A 14,105-nucleotide genomic window follows, 5' to 3' on the forward strand; every position below is an offset into this window, starting at 1 on the left:
CGGCCGAAACGCCAAAGATAAAATCAGGAAATCAAATATCGAAAATGTAAATGATCCCGATTGCATCCAAACATTAACATCAAGTATAAAATAATAAAAATAATAAAAACATTCAAAGCACCTCATTTCTATTCAGAGTGCTTCGGCCAAAAATAATAGCAACATTTTGATCTAGATTGCCCGCATAAGCATTCCGAGTGAAAAACAAACTATTGTGGGGCAGTGTTAGCCTATCACAAATTAAGGTCGGTAGATAATGCGTCTGTGATGAATGTGGAGATTATTAGGCTCATCATTGAAACACTTCTATCTCTCAATGAAAATGTGTTTTCTTTGGGTGTAATAACTCACTGTACTGAACTGACTCCTACCGATCCCCTACGCCAAGGAAGGGTACGGTAACCCCCTCCTCTTTCAGGCTAGCAATTATGTATGCTTGGTAGCCCAGAACGAAATACAGACGAGCTGACTAGTCCCATATAGTCTTGTCCTTGCTCTAAAATGGTTGGCCATGCCATCTGGACAGCATCGATGCCAAATACATGTCATTGGCATTGTCTTTAGTAATTAGCGTTTTCTAACCGTGTTTCCCTATGGGAGCCTTTCATAGTTTACAACAACAGTTTCACGACAGTCATTATATCATTTGGTATTGAAAGAGCCAGAAAATATGAGCGCTTGGATGGATACTAACTTTCAACGTCTGTTTCCTTTCCTTAACTACAGAAAGAATGTGCATCCATTGACTCAAACACCAATCGTTAATTGAGTATATACTCTCCTCATAATGTTGTCACATAGATACCAAGAGAATCATTTTCAAAATTCAGTGTAAAGACAAATTGTCCGGCCCTTATCTAAGATATGGCCACACCCAAAATCAGAGACGAATTCAGAGACAACTCCTAAGGGAAGAGGTGGTCCATATGATCATTCTTAAAGTATGTATCTTTGGGTTTAATTTGCAATGTTCTCTTTACACCACGGTCAAAGATTTGATAGACTTTCTGGTTTCCCACTTGTTTGACCAAGACAGTTTTCTGGGGATGGCATGGTCGGTCTTCAAACATTCGTCATAAGACATAAGTATTTTTTGTATTTATGCAGGACGACTTTTATTTCGATTTTTGACAGGCCTTAGTGGTTGAGTATACACTGCTTAACACGGTCAAAATTAACTTAAAAGATAATCTTTTTCGTTTAAAGCCCCTTTTTAACCCAGACAGTTTGCTGGGGATGGTGATATGCAGTATGCTTGTATCTGACACTTTTCAAACATTCGTCTAGTATTTGCTATATATTTTTAACATGCAAGGCGATCTTCACTTCGATTGATTCGGTTGGACAGAAAAACACTCCACACTCGACAACATTTTAGCAGGGGACCCTGGCTATATTCTCGCCGTGTGGAAAGGGGACATCAGAGTACACTGTTTCTAGTCACCACCATCTCCCCATGCGAGGTGACGCGACTCGCTACCGGAAGCAATGCAGCACGACATCCCGTCGTTGGTTCTCCCCATGAGGGTTGGCTCTCAACCTATGTTTTTTTTCTTCTTTTTTCAACGGAGTGACAAATAACAGTAAGTACATCCAAAATAATTGATTTAAAAATAATGAAACAGTCATAGACTTTTATTGTATTTGATCGTTGTTTATTAGTCACACTGCATGTACATATTGTTCGTGTAATTGTTTTCAAAATACACTCAGATGATGGGAAACATCTGGAAAACCATTCTGGAAACCAATGAATCTAAACAGTCAGGCCATTAACTTTGTTTGCATTTATACCATCGGTCCTTTTGGTTGGTAAGCAAGTTTCTCAACATATATAGTTGTTCACTTCATTCGTGACTGAAGACCAACATTTTGAAAATAAGTTCATTATTTTAAACGAAATACTAATATTGAAAACAATAATTTGATATGTCTTAATTTCATTAACAGGCATGCTATGTGTCTGATTTCGGAGTTATATGAAAATAAATACAGCAGGCGCAATGCGGCCCTTCCTTCCATGGCATAACATAATAAGATTATTTCTGGGTATTAGGGTCGTCTTTCCGTTTCAAGAGCTGTGAATATAACATATGTCCTATCTCGGCCTCTTTTTACACTACCACACATTTAATTTGTATTGAAAAACAGCTTATATCTGTACTTGCTTTCTCAAAATGTAATTTTTCGAGTTAGGCTGTTTGGCCGTGAAAGGTCCGAATGCCTCTCGGCTAGGCCTGTTTTGATAAATTAACGACACGTGTTCATCGCCAAAACATTTCACTCTCCCGCTGTTCTAATATTCGTAATTACAGCCTCTGGATTGATTTCACCCAAGCTCTACCGTAAGAACTGTCATCAAAATAAACCAAACTCCTTACATCTGTATTAAGGTGGCCAATCATAATTTACAATCTCGCTGCACAGTGGGAGGTTGGCCAGAAGATGGAATACCACAAGACCAAAGTCACCTGTCACTGTGGGTAATTTTCAACTTGCAATTTTACAGTTTCAATTTTCAAGTAGTAATAATTTCTAAACAATCAAGTGGAAGGTAACTGGCATCACCTGTTCTGTCATTTTCACGCCGAAATCTTGGGTGAAATGTATAGAATGTATTCATCACATCAGAACCAAACGCCTTCGAGCAGGCCTAGAATTACACGCAGGCAATGGAGGCCATTGCCTGTGTTGCCCCTGGTCTTGATGCCCCCTTCAAAAGTTTCCCATTGACTTAAAGATTTTCCAATGAAAGTGCCCATTGCAAAATGAAAATGGCCTAGTCCTTTCAAAAAATGAAATTCCAGGCCTGTTCCGTGCATTCGTCTCTATCCCTTTAGCACGGTACATAAGGTCTTTACGTATGATTTGAAACTGTGCATGGTGGTAAACTAAAAGGGGTTTGCGGTAGCACCATGTGAATATCTCTTTTGAGTAGTGTTGGTTCTGAAAGGAACCGGTGGTTAACAACTAAACGTTTCGATCAGTATGCTCTGATCGTCTTCAGGAGAAGAGGTCTTGTTCAAACCTTTAACACGTGTCACAATCAAAACAACAACCAAGCAAATCGAGTTATCGAGCGGACCATTATTTACATTGACTGAGCAAACCCTAGTTTTATTAAATTATCGTAAACCTTGATCTCTCAAAGGTTAATACAAGGATGACCGGAGTTACAAACGTGCCTTTGGGGGATATTGACCAACATGACCAATCAACATCATGCACAGGAGTGTGTAAACAAACTGTAGCATGTACAATTAAGGACATAGGTTAGGCCTATACCTTTCACATGCTGTTTCATTTTGTAAAACTTTAGGCATTTTTGTTAGGGGTTGTATATTTTGTTAAAGACAGTGGACACTATTGGTAATTGTCAAAGACTAGTCTTCACAGTTGGTGTATCTCAACATATGCATAAAATAACAAACCTGTGAACATTTGAGCTCAATCGGTCGTCGAAGTTACGAGATATTAATTAAAGAAAAAACACCCTTGTCACCCGAAGTTGTGTGCTTTCTGATGCTTGATTTCGAGACCTCAAGTTCTAAACTTGAGGTCTCGAAATAAAATTCGTGGAAAAATACTTCTTTCTCGAAAACTAGGTCACTTCAGAGGGAGCTGTTTCTCACAATGTTTTATACCATCAACCTCTCCCCATTACTCATTACCATGTAAGGTTTTATGCTAATAATTATTTTGAGTAATTACCAATAGTGTCCATTGCCTTTAAGTATGATTTGAAACTTAGCATGGTGGATGTATAACTAAGAGTAAGAGAGGTTTTCGGTAACACCATTATGAATACCTCTTTTTGATTAGTGCTTGTTTTGAAAAGAACCGATGGTGAACAACTCAATGTTCGATCAGTATGATCTGGTGATGATCGTTTTCAGGACGGTAAGTAGGGGTTACAATGAAATAAACATTTCAGGTGAAAATAACTCAGGGGAGAAGAAGGTATGAAATTATATTCCTCTTACAACAGTCTAAATTGTAAGGATGGAGGAAAAGTGGGGGAAAAGTGGGGGAAACATGCACCAGACAGGGGGTTCCGAAGAGATGCAGTGCCAGGGTAAAAAGCTATATTCGATTGGCTTATTATCTACATCGCGGTGAGAACAAACACACAGTCTGGTCTCACGCTCAAATACGTGCTTTTCTTGAAAACTTGACGTCTTGAAAGAACTAATGCTTCTAAACCCCGACAATTCGATCCCCCTTGGGGCATATACAGTTTTTGTTTTCAGTGTGCTTTTTAAGGACACTGAATTCACCTTGAACACACTACAGGGTAAAGTAAACGTTCGCATTCTTCACACAAAAAATGAGCAATGAGCAATTCACGTTGCGTTTTGAGATCGTCGTTTACTAAACTGTGTTTTTTTCCCAGTACGTTTGATTTGGATGTTGGCTTGATTTTTGGCGTATATGAATCAGAGTCCCTTTGAAAATAGTGTTATTTATGGTGTTTTGCTAGGACATCAAACTTCTCAGTAAAAAAAAAAATACATAAATAAATAAATAAAATAAAAAATCAAGACCTATTGAAATAGCACAATGTAATCTGAAGCTTCTTTTGACAAAAGAAGCCTCTTCTGTTTGCTGTACTACATTTGAAATTGGAGCATTTAGAATGACTGCTTCGTTTCAGGCATTACTTTGCTCTTCGGTGTATATAGGATATAACAAAAAAAGTCGGTCATCATTTAAAACTATAAATTTAGGGTGGGTGGGTGGTGTCATAACAATTTCAAACATTTTGTTTAACATTGACTGTTCTGAATGACCTCTAACGTGAGGTTAACATAGGTCATCCATTAGGGACTTATGATGAGATTACTACTGCCTGAACACTGCTACCTTGAGCTGTATTTTCAAAGTCTGTCTTAATCGTTAATAACACTATTACCGATGGAAGGTTATAGACATGAACCTTCAGCTATCAAACCTTCCTAAGGCAAATCAAGAGAGACTTAACCACTCACTGGTTTGTAATATTTTAGCCACAACACACCTGGCACCTGTCACTATTTTTCAGCCTAATATGATTTGTAGTTTTTAATAAAACACTACATGGTTGAGTTCATACATGTTTGAAGGTGACATTCATTGCAATATTAAAAATTGGACGTGGGCTTGTCCATGCGAAGACTAATGGGGATGGGAGAAGGGTGCTCATCAAGGGCTCTGACATGAGGGGTCTTGTAGCTCAGAACCTTCACGTGACCAGAATAGAGACCTTAATATAAGCTACATTTATACTTTTTCCTGAACTTTTTGGAGGAGTTTTGAAGTATAAAGGTTTGTACAAATTTATTTAGCCGGTTTAAAAACACAACACTGATCGACACAAAGCCCCTAAAACTCTCAGCTTACAAAGTTACAAAGTAATATACTTGACCAATGGATTAACTTGACATTTACTTTTGTATTTTTATTGATATTTTACCTATTTTTTTTTCTTATTAATTTATTTATTATTTTTATTTATTTATTTTTGTTACTTTAATGAGCATGCCTAACTGCAACACTCACCAACCAGAAAATACGGCAAACTGATCGAGTATGCGTTTCTTTCATTTTGATTGTGTTCACAGATCGATTTCTTATTTTTGCCCTAAGATTTTTTATAGAGCTAATCCAAAATCATAGTTTCGTTGTTGTGAGCATCCTCCCCCAACCATTCCCCCTCCACCAAACCAACACTCTGGTAAAGCCACTGCACTGAACCACTGGTGGCTTGTTCATACTTGAATCTACTGGTCCAAAACTAACATCACTGGACCACCAAAACTAAACCACTGGACCATGTGGTCCAGTAGGTAGATTTACCCCCAAAGTACTGCAAATCACTAATAACAATATAATTATTGCAGACATTGTGTGTACATACATTTATTTGCCCATAACGGACCAGACCCCAGCCTCAGTGTGCTTGAAAAACAAGACGATTCAAACATAATAAAGATTTAATGTTCTACTGCTACATACGTGTATGCCATCTGGGGTCTAGTCTTCAAGTATACTATCGAGCCAGTCTTCAAGGTCGTCTGCTTTTGCATCATTCTGAGTGGAAGCTGAAAAAAAAATTGAGAATAATTATTTCACATAATAATAGAAATTAATACAAATATAACTATGAAGGAACCACGATCATCAGAATAGACCTTAAATGAATTGATGTCATCCATCCACAATCTTAGAGGTAAACCGAAAATAAAGTGCACAGATTTGTACGTGCAGTGCACAGGATTGACAGGCCAATAATGAACAACATCTGTTTAACCTCCAGGTGAGGGCGCCCTACTCAAATGATGTCATGTGCATAAGGTCTATACAGGCTGGGATAAATATTATAAATGATAAGACTTCATTAGACCATATTGAAACAAGTCCTCATCATAATGAGTGAAAATATCTGGCTTATACAATCAGCTCTTCTTTGCCCAAATTGCCCAATCCAAAGGAGGGCTCTGACACAGCCTCACCCACGTACCTTCAACTGGAATAGTCATTGCAGAGGACTCCTCAGTAGAATCTTGGGATGTACTTGCAGAGCCCTCCTCCTCCTGTCCCTCTGCAGTCTCATTGGTGCCTAGTTTAATCCTGGTCTGTACAGGGGTCTCCAAGGACAACAGAAAGTCCAACTCATCTTCATCTTCAATCTCACTAGTCTTGGAGTTTGGTTGTAAATAATCCTTCTTAATGTCTTTACATTGATTTTTGTCATTCAGAGGATTTGATGTCATTGTATGAGATGACTTTACTTCAGCTTGACTATCTGTTCCGATAGAAGCGACTGTTGGTGAAGCCGGTTTAGGGCAAATTGCTCTTGCGGAATCATTTGATTCAAGTTCAAGTACTGTGTTTCGGATGGCTGTGGATTCTTGTCCTCCATCACGGGAGCTGTTTTGAGTTCTGTTGTTGTCAAGAGGCTGCACGAGCTCTACATAATTACTCTCGCTGGATAAGTCACCAGGTTGTACTGCATCACTCTCCTTGCTTTTGACATGATAGTCTGGTGTCATCTTATGAAGTTCTTTATCTTGCAAAGACTGCTTAGCAGCCATGGTGTCCTTATCTGTGTTGGAATCGGTGAGCTGACTCCCAGTTAACACTAAAGGGGATGCTTTACTGCGTGTTGATGGTAAGACACTTGTGGCAGGCACGATGGAGTTCAACTCTTTCTCATGTCTTAAGGCAATTTCATTGAAACTCTGCAGCATGGACGACTGTTGGTGAATAGAGTCAATAGAAACAGATTTGAGTTGCAGTTTATACAGGCAAGCATGAGTATTTGTGATGGAAACAAAGACAATGTGAGATCTACTTGCAGTGAATCCGAGTATACTCCTCTGATTCAGTTTTCTGTTTTTACCTTTAGACACTATATGTGTACATTGTAGCCCTGTATACCCAGTACTTTCCCAAAGTTCTGTACAAAACTAAACAAGCAAATCACTCAGCTGAGATTCAAATCCACAACCTTTTTATTTCTAGAGCAGATCACCACTAGATCACCGAGCTAGCCCGGCGGCTAGAGGCAGTTGTGTTAGCAGCGGGTACAGGTTTTGTATCCGGGATCAATAATTTACTTTGTTTTTACCCTTAAATGGACATATTAAAAGCACTGTATACTGACGTTCCCAAGTTCTGTAAAATAAATCAGGAAAGTACTGTGTGCACAGTGTATACATTGCTCAATATACATCGGTGTTAGGGTAAAACAAATGAAACTCTTTATCCTGATGCAAAACTAACATATATCATTACATCTGATGCGTTGTCATTACCTCAAAGAAATTTTCTTGGATGTTAAGTCTTATATGTAGAGGGATTGCTCTCAGCTGGTTGGCCAGGGCATGGCAGTCAATGGCAGGAAAACTATCTGATTCCTACATTTAAAAAGTTACCACATTATTAGATCAAGTTAATGCATTTCGCAAACCAAAATCAAGTTAAATACATGTATTCATAAAATAAAACAAAAACTTTCTACAACATCAAAATTCAATGCAAGGAAATTACAATGTCATATGCATGTTGGATAGGATTTAAACCCGTGCTTCTACAGCAGATGCATTACACCATTTCGGATGAGTTTGCAATATGGGGCCAGGTTGATTCCCAAGTATGTTAAAAGTCAAAGCAGGCCTCGAAATAACCCTGCCTCTGGCACCCACAGAAATAGCCGAGGTGACCTGTACTTTTGCTATGGTGCCCTCTACAAGGTTCAAATTCAAACTTACATTTAGTGCCCCTTACAAGAAGAAAATTGCTGTGCCCTTCAAGGGCGAAGTTTAAGGCCGGTCATCTGCCACTGAGAGCTTAAAACATATCACCAAACAGACTTAAAACACATTGCAACTGCCAAGTCAAAATCTTGTAAAGTAAGATACATCAGCTCGACATCTCACCTGGTTATTACCATCTCCCAAATCCTCCTCCTCCCATATTTGCTCATCCTTGAAACGAAACTGACTTGTTGCATCTCCTACAGTTGCATGACAAATGGACATAATTGTAATGTTATTGTATACAACTGTAAATGTTGTTAGTTGCATCAATGACTGCTCAAACTACCATCCAATATGGACATAATGATTATGGTGAAATAAAGAACAATAAAAGTTCAAGTGAATAGTGTGAAAGTATACAGATAATAAAAGAGCAGTTCCATAGAAATGTAAACCTCAGTGCCAAAATTTCAAAATGGCACTAATGTGGCAAATGAGGCATCATTTTGTAGCTAATTGTATGAATTTTAATAAAATATAATTTGTTACTGAAAATATTCAGCGGCTCAAGTGCTATTTTCGACTGAAAAAATACTTTAAAAATAGTGAAATTGGCTCAAAAATAATGTTTTGCCAAATTAATCAAAATTTGTACTGACATGGTTAAATAGTGTTTGTTTTGGTTTTGCACCTGTTTGAATTTTGCTATGGTAACAACACAATGATGGAAAAAAAATTTAAAATTTCTTTCAAAATTGTATGATATTCAATATTTTAGGAAACTTACTTTTCCGATGTACGTCCGACACCAAAATAGTGAATATTTTAATCTCCCTATTTCAACCGTGGGCAGAAAATTTTCAAATTTACACTACAAAGCACAATTGATGCCCTCTATCTAACCATGGAATTATTTCTTTAAAAAAATCTTCTTAACCGTACAAAATCCTGGTGTCGGACGTGCATTTTGTTCGTACGTCCGACACCAGTACGTCCAACACCTCCAAAATAATTATGTGAAAGCCTTTTTGAATGCCTTTAAAATATCATACAAAGCTATAAATTGGTACCTAGGGTAACTCTCACCTAAATCACTCAAATCTTGCCTCAAAACAAGTGTATTTCATTCCCCTTTTTTTCTACTGGCTGCTAAAAACACAATAATTTTAATACGCAGAAAATTTTAATTTCCATTTCCAAAACCCACTGGTACTTATAATTAATATAAGAAAAGCTTGGTTTTTGCAGTATATTTGTTAAATTCAGGTACAAACCCCCAAGCAAGGATAGAGCTCTCATTCATTTAGTAAACTGTTGACAATGCTCTAAAGTTGGTTGTTGAGAGAAAATATCAAAACATTTAACACCAAAATTCTTGGTGACCTCTGACCTTGGCAACAGTTACCCACCAAGAACTTTAAACTTAAATTTTTTTAAACACAAGTCCAATCTACAATATATTTGGACCAAATGTTATTTTGCAGACTCATATCTTTCATTGTTAGGCAACATTTTGAAACTTGGGTGTTTTGCCAGTTTTGGTTGCCACAGCAATGCATAAGGATACGCATGTACATCATGTACAAGTTGCATTACACATGCACATTGTTTCTATTGATCTCAAAACGTGGTATAATTTGACAATTAAACCACTTTTTTCAACAAATAATGATTTAATCTGATATTACAACACCAAATTGGTAGATTAAATCATTATTTTATAACAAAAGTGAAAAGTTGAACTGATTGTTACCTATTTTTGAATGCAATTTCGGACAAGTACGTCCGACACTGTGAAATGTACGTCCGACACCAATATATTAAATGCCATTCCTTAAAATTCAAATTTAAAAACCAAATGTCTTATGGTAAAGTGTAATGACAGAGGTCTGATGAATCCATAAATAAGAAAAAATTGCATTAAAGTTCAAACACATCACAGAGTTTGAACTACAAATATTGGTTTTCATAAAAAGGTGTTTCTCTGAGTACGTCCGACACCATGGTGTTTTGGGCGAATGGCGTCCATATCAAAAGACATGGATGAATAATTGTTTGATAAAATAACTTTAGTGACTGCCTTATACCTCTATCTAGAATAAAAATTCATTTTATTTATACCACTGTAATAATACACTCTGTTAAAGTGTCCGAAATGTACGTCCGACCCCGTGGAACTGCCCAAAAGTAGAACATGAGGTTGTGAGGGTGGACAGTCAATATTATTAGCTCCCTGATGTATTGGAAGTTGATTCCCTGAGGAGTAGCTTAGGTAACTAGTTTGTCAACTTCTACCAAGGGGAGCTGATATTTACTGTCCTTTTGCCATAAACCACGTTACATTTATTTCACTATAATATTCCTCTAGCTCAGCACCACTGAGTTCTGCATCCTTTAGCTCTGGAAATGAAAATTAACATGCCCCACCATCTTTCGCATGTTTTTGCATGTGTACTACACCAACCTGTTTGAGAGATTAAACTCTCGTAGTCTGCTCCCCTTATATCCGAACTGCTTCTATCATCATCTTGGGCTTCATTCAAGGGTTCATACCGGTCCCAGTTGCTCTCAATCTTCCGTCTTGAAAATTGCCTCACTCTCTGCATAGACAACATAAATCATGATGATTTAATGATATAGCTTTGTTTTTTATTATTTTGTGTTATTAATTTAGTTATTAAGTGTGAGCGAAACACCAAAGAACAAGTTACTGCAAGTCAGCCTGATGCTTTAAGTTCTTGAAAGGGCAAAGGCACCAAGGCGTTTTCTCCCTTGCAAAAAGGGCACCTCTTTGACAAAATACAAGAGGCACAAAGACAATGAACACAGGGGCATGCCTGAGGGCTCCTTTTGACTCTGTGATTCTCGAAGCATCAGGCCTGCAGTGTAACTGAGGTTGTCAAGGTTTTGAGTTGTCCCACGAATTGAGTTGTCCTGACTGCCGAGCTGTCACAAGAACCATCGAGTTGTCTTATTCATACATAGTTGCGAAAACCTAACCCTCCTGCCGATGGCGAAGCGGTAGGCCTCCGGCTCCGCCGTCGGGAGGAGGGTTACGTTATTTACTCGCAACTAATTCATACATTGGTTATCAATTTATGCGTTTTTATTTTTATTTTATTTTTTTTGGCGGGGGGGGGGGTATAAAAGACGTTATTTGCAATAGACCTCATTGTAATCTATGGAATTGTGTAATTATATTTGTACTATTATTTAAGCAGGTTTAGTTAAAACAATTTAATTGTGTTTAATTTGATTATTTGCTTTATTTATATATTAGTTAGTAAAAAACTAGTAGGGCTAGTAGTACGTAGTACTGTCAGTGACTGTACTGTACGTTCAAAATGTTAGTGCTACTCTACTGTACTAATAATATTTAGCTTCATTAAAAGTAAGTAAACAATTCATTATTTTCCTCACTTCTTACCTCAGACTCATCTGTAGAGTCCTTGTTGTGAGAATGCTGAGATTGAGAGCTTGGAAGTCTTGGTGTTGGGGGAGATTTGACGTCAAGTGCTGAACTTGAAGAACTTGAAGAAAGTGAAGAACTGGACAACTTTGTCTTCTCCTGATTTGTGCTTTTGCCGTCCTCTTTCTTTTGAGTAATTCCATGTTTCTTCTTGTATTGCGCACTGCGCTTCTTTTTATGTTGGTCTGGCTTCATTTTGTGCGAAGAATAAGGTTTTAACGTGAACTTTTAGTTCTGGTTTTGTACCACTTTCCTTTTATACCGTCTGCTGCATGGGACATGTGTCTGACGAAAAAAAATTAACGGTGTGTAGAAAGGACGCCCTCAATAGTTCTTCCTTGGTGAGTGCGGCATTTTCCATCATTTCCAAAAGGCCGCCTAACTTTGTGAAAAAATATTGAAAATTCACACGGTAACTGCGCACATAACGCTTTTGTTATTGACAACAACAAGATAAATATTTAGCAAGATAAGTGAGGGCGATTGTAAAAGGTTGACATATTTTTTCGGTGGGGAAAACAAACTGACAATCACACAATCGAGACATAATATAAAAATTATTGAAATGGATTCTAGAAAAAAGAAATGAGAATAAAGATGGTGTTCAAGTTTAGGAGGAATTCAGAAGGAATCTTTTGCATACTTATGACGCTGATGATTATTTTGATGGCAGTCTGCTTTCGAACAGGTAACTTTAGAGATTTAGTTTACTTTTTGCAGATAATATTTAATAATAATATTAACAATTATGATAGAATCAAATTGGCTTGTGTTTTATTAAAACAAAGACCAATTTATAACTAGTAGTTTTATAAATACTATGCAAGAAGTGTAACCTGGTCTAGATGATCGAGTATTTCATTCAAGTGAAAGGCCTATTTTTTACTAATTTAAGTTGGTGTACAAAAATGTCGATATTCATATTGCCTTGTTATTCAAATCTTGTCTCACAATCACATTGATTGAGTCTTTCATTCAATATTGAGCCTTATTTAATAACTAAACATTCACCATTGTTTTGTAATAAACTGGAGAAGACAATGATCAAGTTGCCAATTCTGTCAGTGTCATCAAATACTGTCAAATTATCAAATATCGATTTAAGACATTTGTTCATCAATTTGTCAACAAATAAGTTGTTAACTCCCAATCATTATAGCTGTACCCTTTTATTGTAAAGCTTGAGCATTATTGTTGATCTATTTCTTGCAGCGTCAAGTCTTCAATGCTTTACCTGTGAAGCAGAGGATACAAATGAAAACTGCAACATCAAAGAAGCTCCGGTTCTCAAGACGTGTACATCGAGACAAGATAGATGTCTCACTCAGGTCATTTATTCAAGTAAGTGGAAAATGCTGTGGCGATTAAGATCCAGTGGGCACTGTACTCCTTTTTTTCAAAACTTTGACATCTGCAGATCTATATCAAAATTTCAAAAAGGAGTACAGCGCCCAAGTTACTGGGTCTAGTGTTGATGGTAGTTGACTGGTGAAAACAAAATTCACCAGTCACACTGCTCATAGATGATAAACAGCTGGTTCTGACTATTGGGTCGAGAGCAGTTGTCTCGCAGGAGCCAGTCAGTCTTGCAAGAACATTGCCAGAGTAGCAATATTTTCGAACAGAGTTTGTACGCTATCCCCAGGACAAACCTTTAAGCTTAATTGTAAACTCGCCTAAATAGTTGATTGAAGTTATCATTTCATATATCAGGTATCGTCCTGGTGGCAGGACGGCTTTGTAGAGGTGGTGGTCACCTGTTCCTCCTCGCCACTCACTGGCTTGGTATTTTAAAGCTATTTTTATTAATTGTTTCTTTATGTATCGTCTTGTATTTTTATATTATTATGCCAGTGGAAAGTCTAAGATGCATGCATTATGTTTTGAAAAAATAAGAGAATATTTTTTTTTTCAGCTGAAAGAGGCAAGTTGAGGATTGACAAGGAATGCACAACTGAAGATGGTTGCACTGCAGCAACAACACAACTTGGGAAACGCTACTTTTGTGACAAGTCACGACCAGCGTGGGGCTGTGTCGAGTGCTGCGATACAGACAGATGCAACGAGAATGGCGTCGCTGTCACAAGAGCATCGGCAGCAGTGGTGCTTGGAGCATTGAGTTCAGTTGTTGTGGCTTTACATGTTTTATGAGGGTCTTTTTATTGCCGTTTGTAATTCTACTTCCGTCTTGTACATAAGAGTACAATACTGAGTGCTGCACATGGCATGAGTTCTACAAGTGTAAATATTTATGTAGTCTGCTGCAAATGTGAACAAAGTTATGTCGAGATGAAGTCATAGGGCATGATGCATATTTTAGGTTTTAAAAGTGAAAATTGTAAATTGTGAATAATTTAAAGAAAAAGGTTCAAATTCCAAATAAAGAGGGCAGTTAC

At 37.5% G+C, this 14,105-nt stretch overlaps 2 protein-coding genes across 2 annotated transcripts; one reads left to right on the forward strand and one right to left on the reverse strand.

Moving 5' to 3' along the window:
- Positions 1-3,678: 3,678 nt before the first annotated feature.
- LOC117289310 (cell death regulator Aven-like) lies at positions 3,679-11,986 on the reverse strand. Its single transcript, XM_033770383.1, has 6 exons — positions 11,668-11,986; positions 10,705-10,840; positions 8,421-8,497; positions 7,797-7,898; positions 6,500-7,235; positions 3,679-6,080 (listed from the first exon to the last, which is right to left on the reverse strand). The coding sequence occupies exons 1-6, from the start codon at positions 11,902-11,904 to the stop codon at positions 6,013-6,015; spliced, it is 1,356 nt and encodes a 451-aa protein (XP_033626274.1). The 5' UTR covers positions 11,905-11,986; the 3' UTR covers positions 3,679-6,012.
- A 206-nt stretch (positions 11,987-12,192) lies between these two features.
- On the forward strand, positions 12,193-13,876 carry LOC117291096 (prostate stem cell antigen-like). Its single transcript, XM_033772626.1, has 3 exons — positions 12,193-12,397; positions 12,922-13,050; positions 13,625-13,876. Exons 1-3 carry the CDS (start codon positions 12,295-12,297, stop codon positions 13,858-13,860), a joined length of 468 nt encoding a protein of 155 aa, XP_033628517.1. The 5' UTR covers positions 12,193-12,294; the 3' UTR covers positions 13,861-13,876.
- Positions 13,877-14,105: the final 229 nt, after the last annotated feature.

This window comes from Asterias rubens, chromosome 1, assembly GCF_902459465.1.
Source record: "Asterias rubens chromosome 1, eAstRub1.3, whole genome shotgun sequence".
Classification (NCBI taxonomy): Eukaryota; Metazoa; Echinodermata; class Asteroidea; order Forcipulatida; family Asteriidae; genus Asterias; species Asterias rubens.

Bases quoted from the DNA above. Each gene is read 5' to 3' on its own strand.
- LOC117291096 (XM_033772626.1), top strand. From the start codon at position 12,295: ATGAGAATAAAGATGGTGTTCAAGTTTAGGAGGAATTCAGAAGGAATC. The intron at 12,398-12,921 runs GTAACTTTAGAG...TATTTCTTGCAG, and splicing joins GGCAGTCTGCTTTCGAACAG to CGTCAAGTCTTCAATGCTTT. The intron at 13,051-13,624 runs GTAAGTGGAAAA...TTTTTTTTTCAG, and splicing joins CACTCAGGTCATTTATTCAA to CTGAAAGAGGCAAGTTGAGG.
- LOC117289310 (XM_033770383.1), bottom strand. From the start codon at position 11,904: ATGAAGCCAGACCAACATAAAAAGAAGCGCAGTGCGCAATACAAGAAG. The intron at 10,841-11,667 runs GTAAGAAGTGAG...TTGTCTATGCAG, and splicing joins ACTCTACAGATGAGTCTGAG to AGAGTGAGGCAATTTTCAAG. The intron at 6,081-6,499 runs GTACGTGGGTGA...TTTTTTTTTCAG, and splicing joins AATGACTATTCCAGTTGAAG to CTTCCACTCAGAATGATGCA.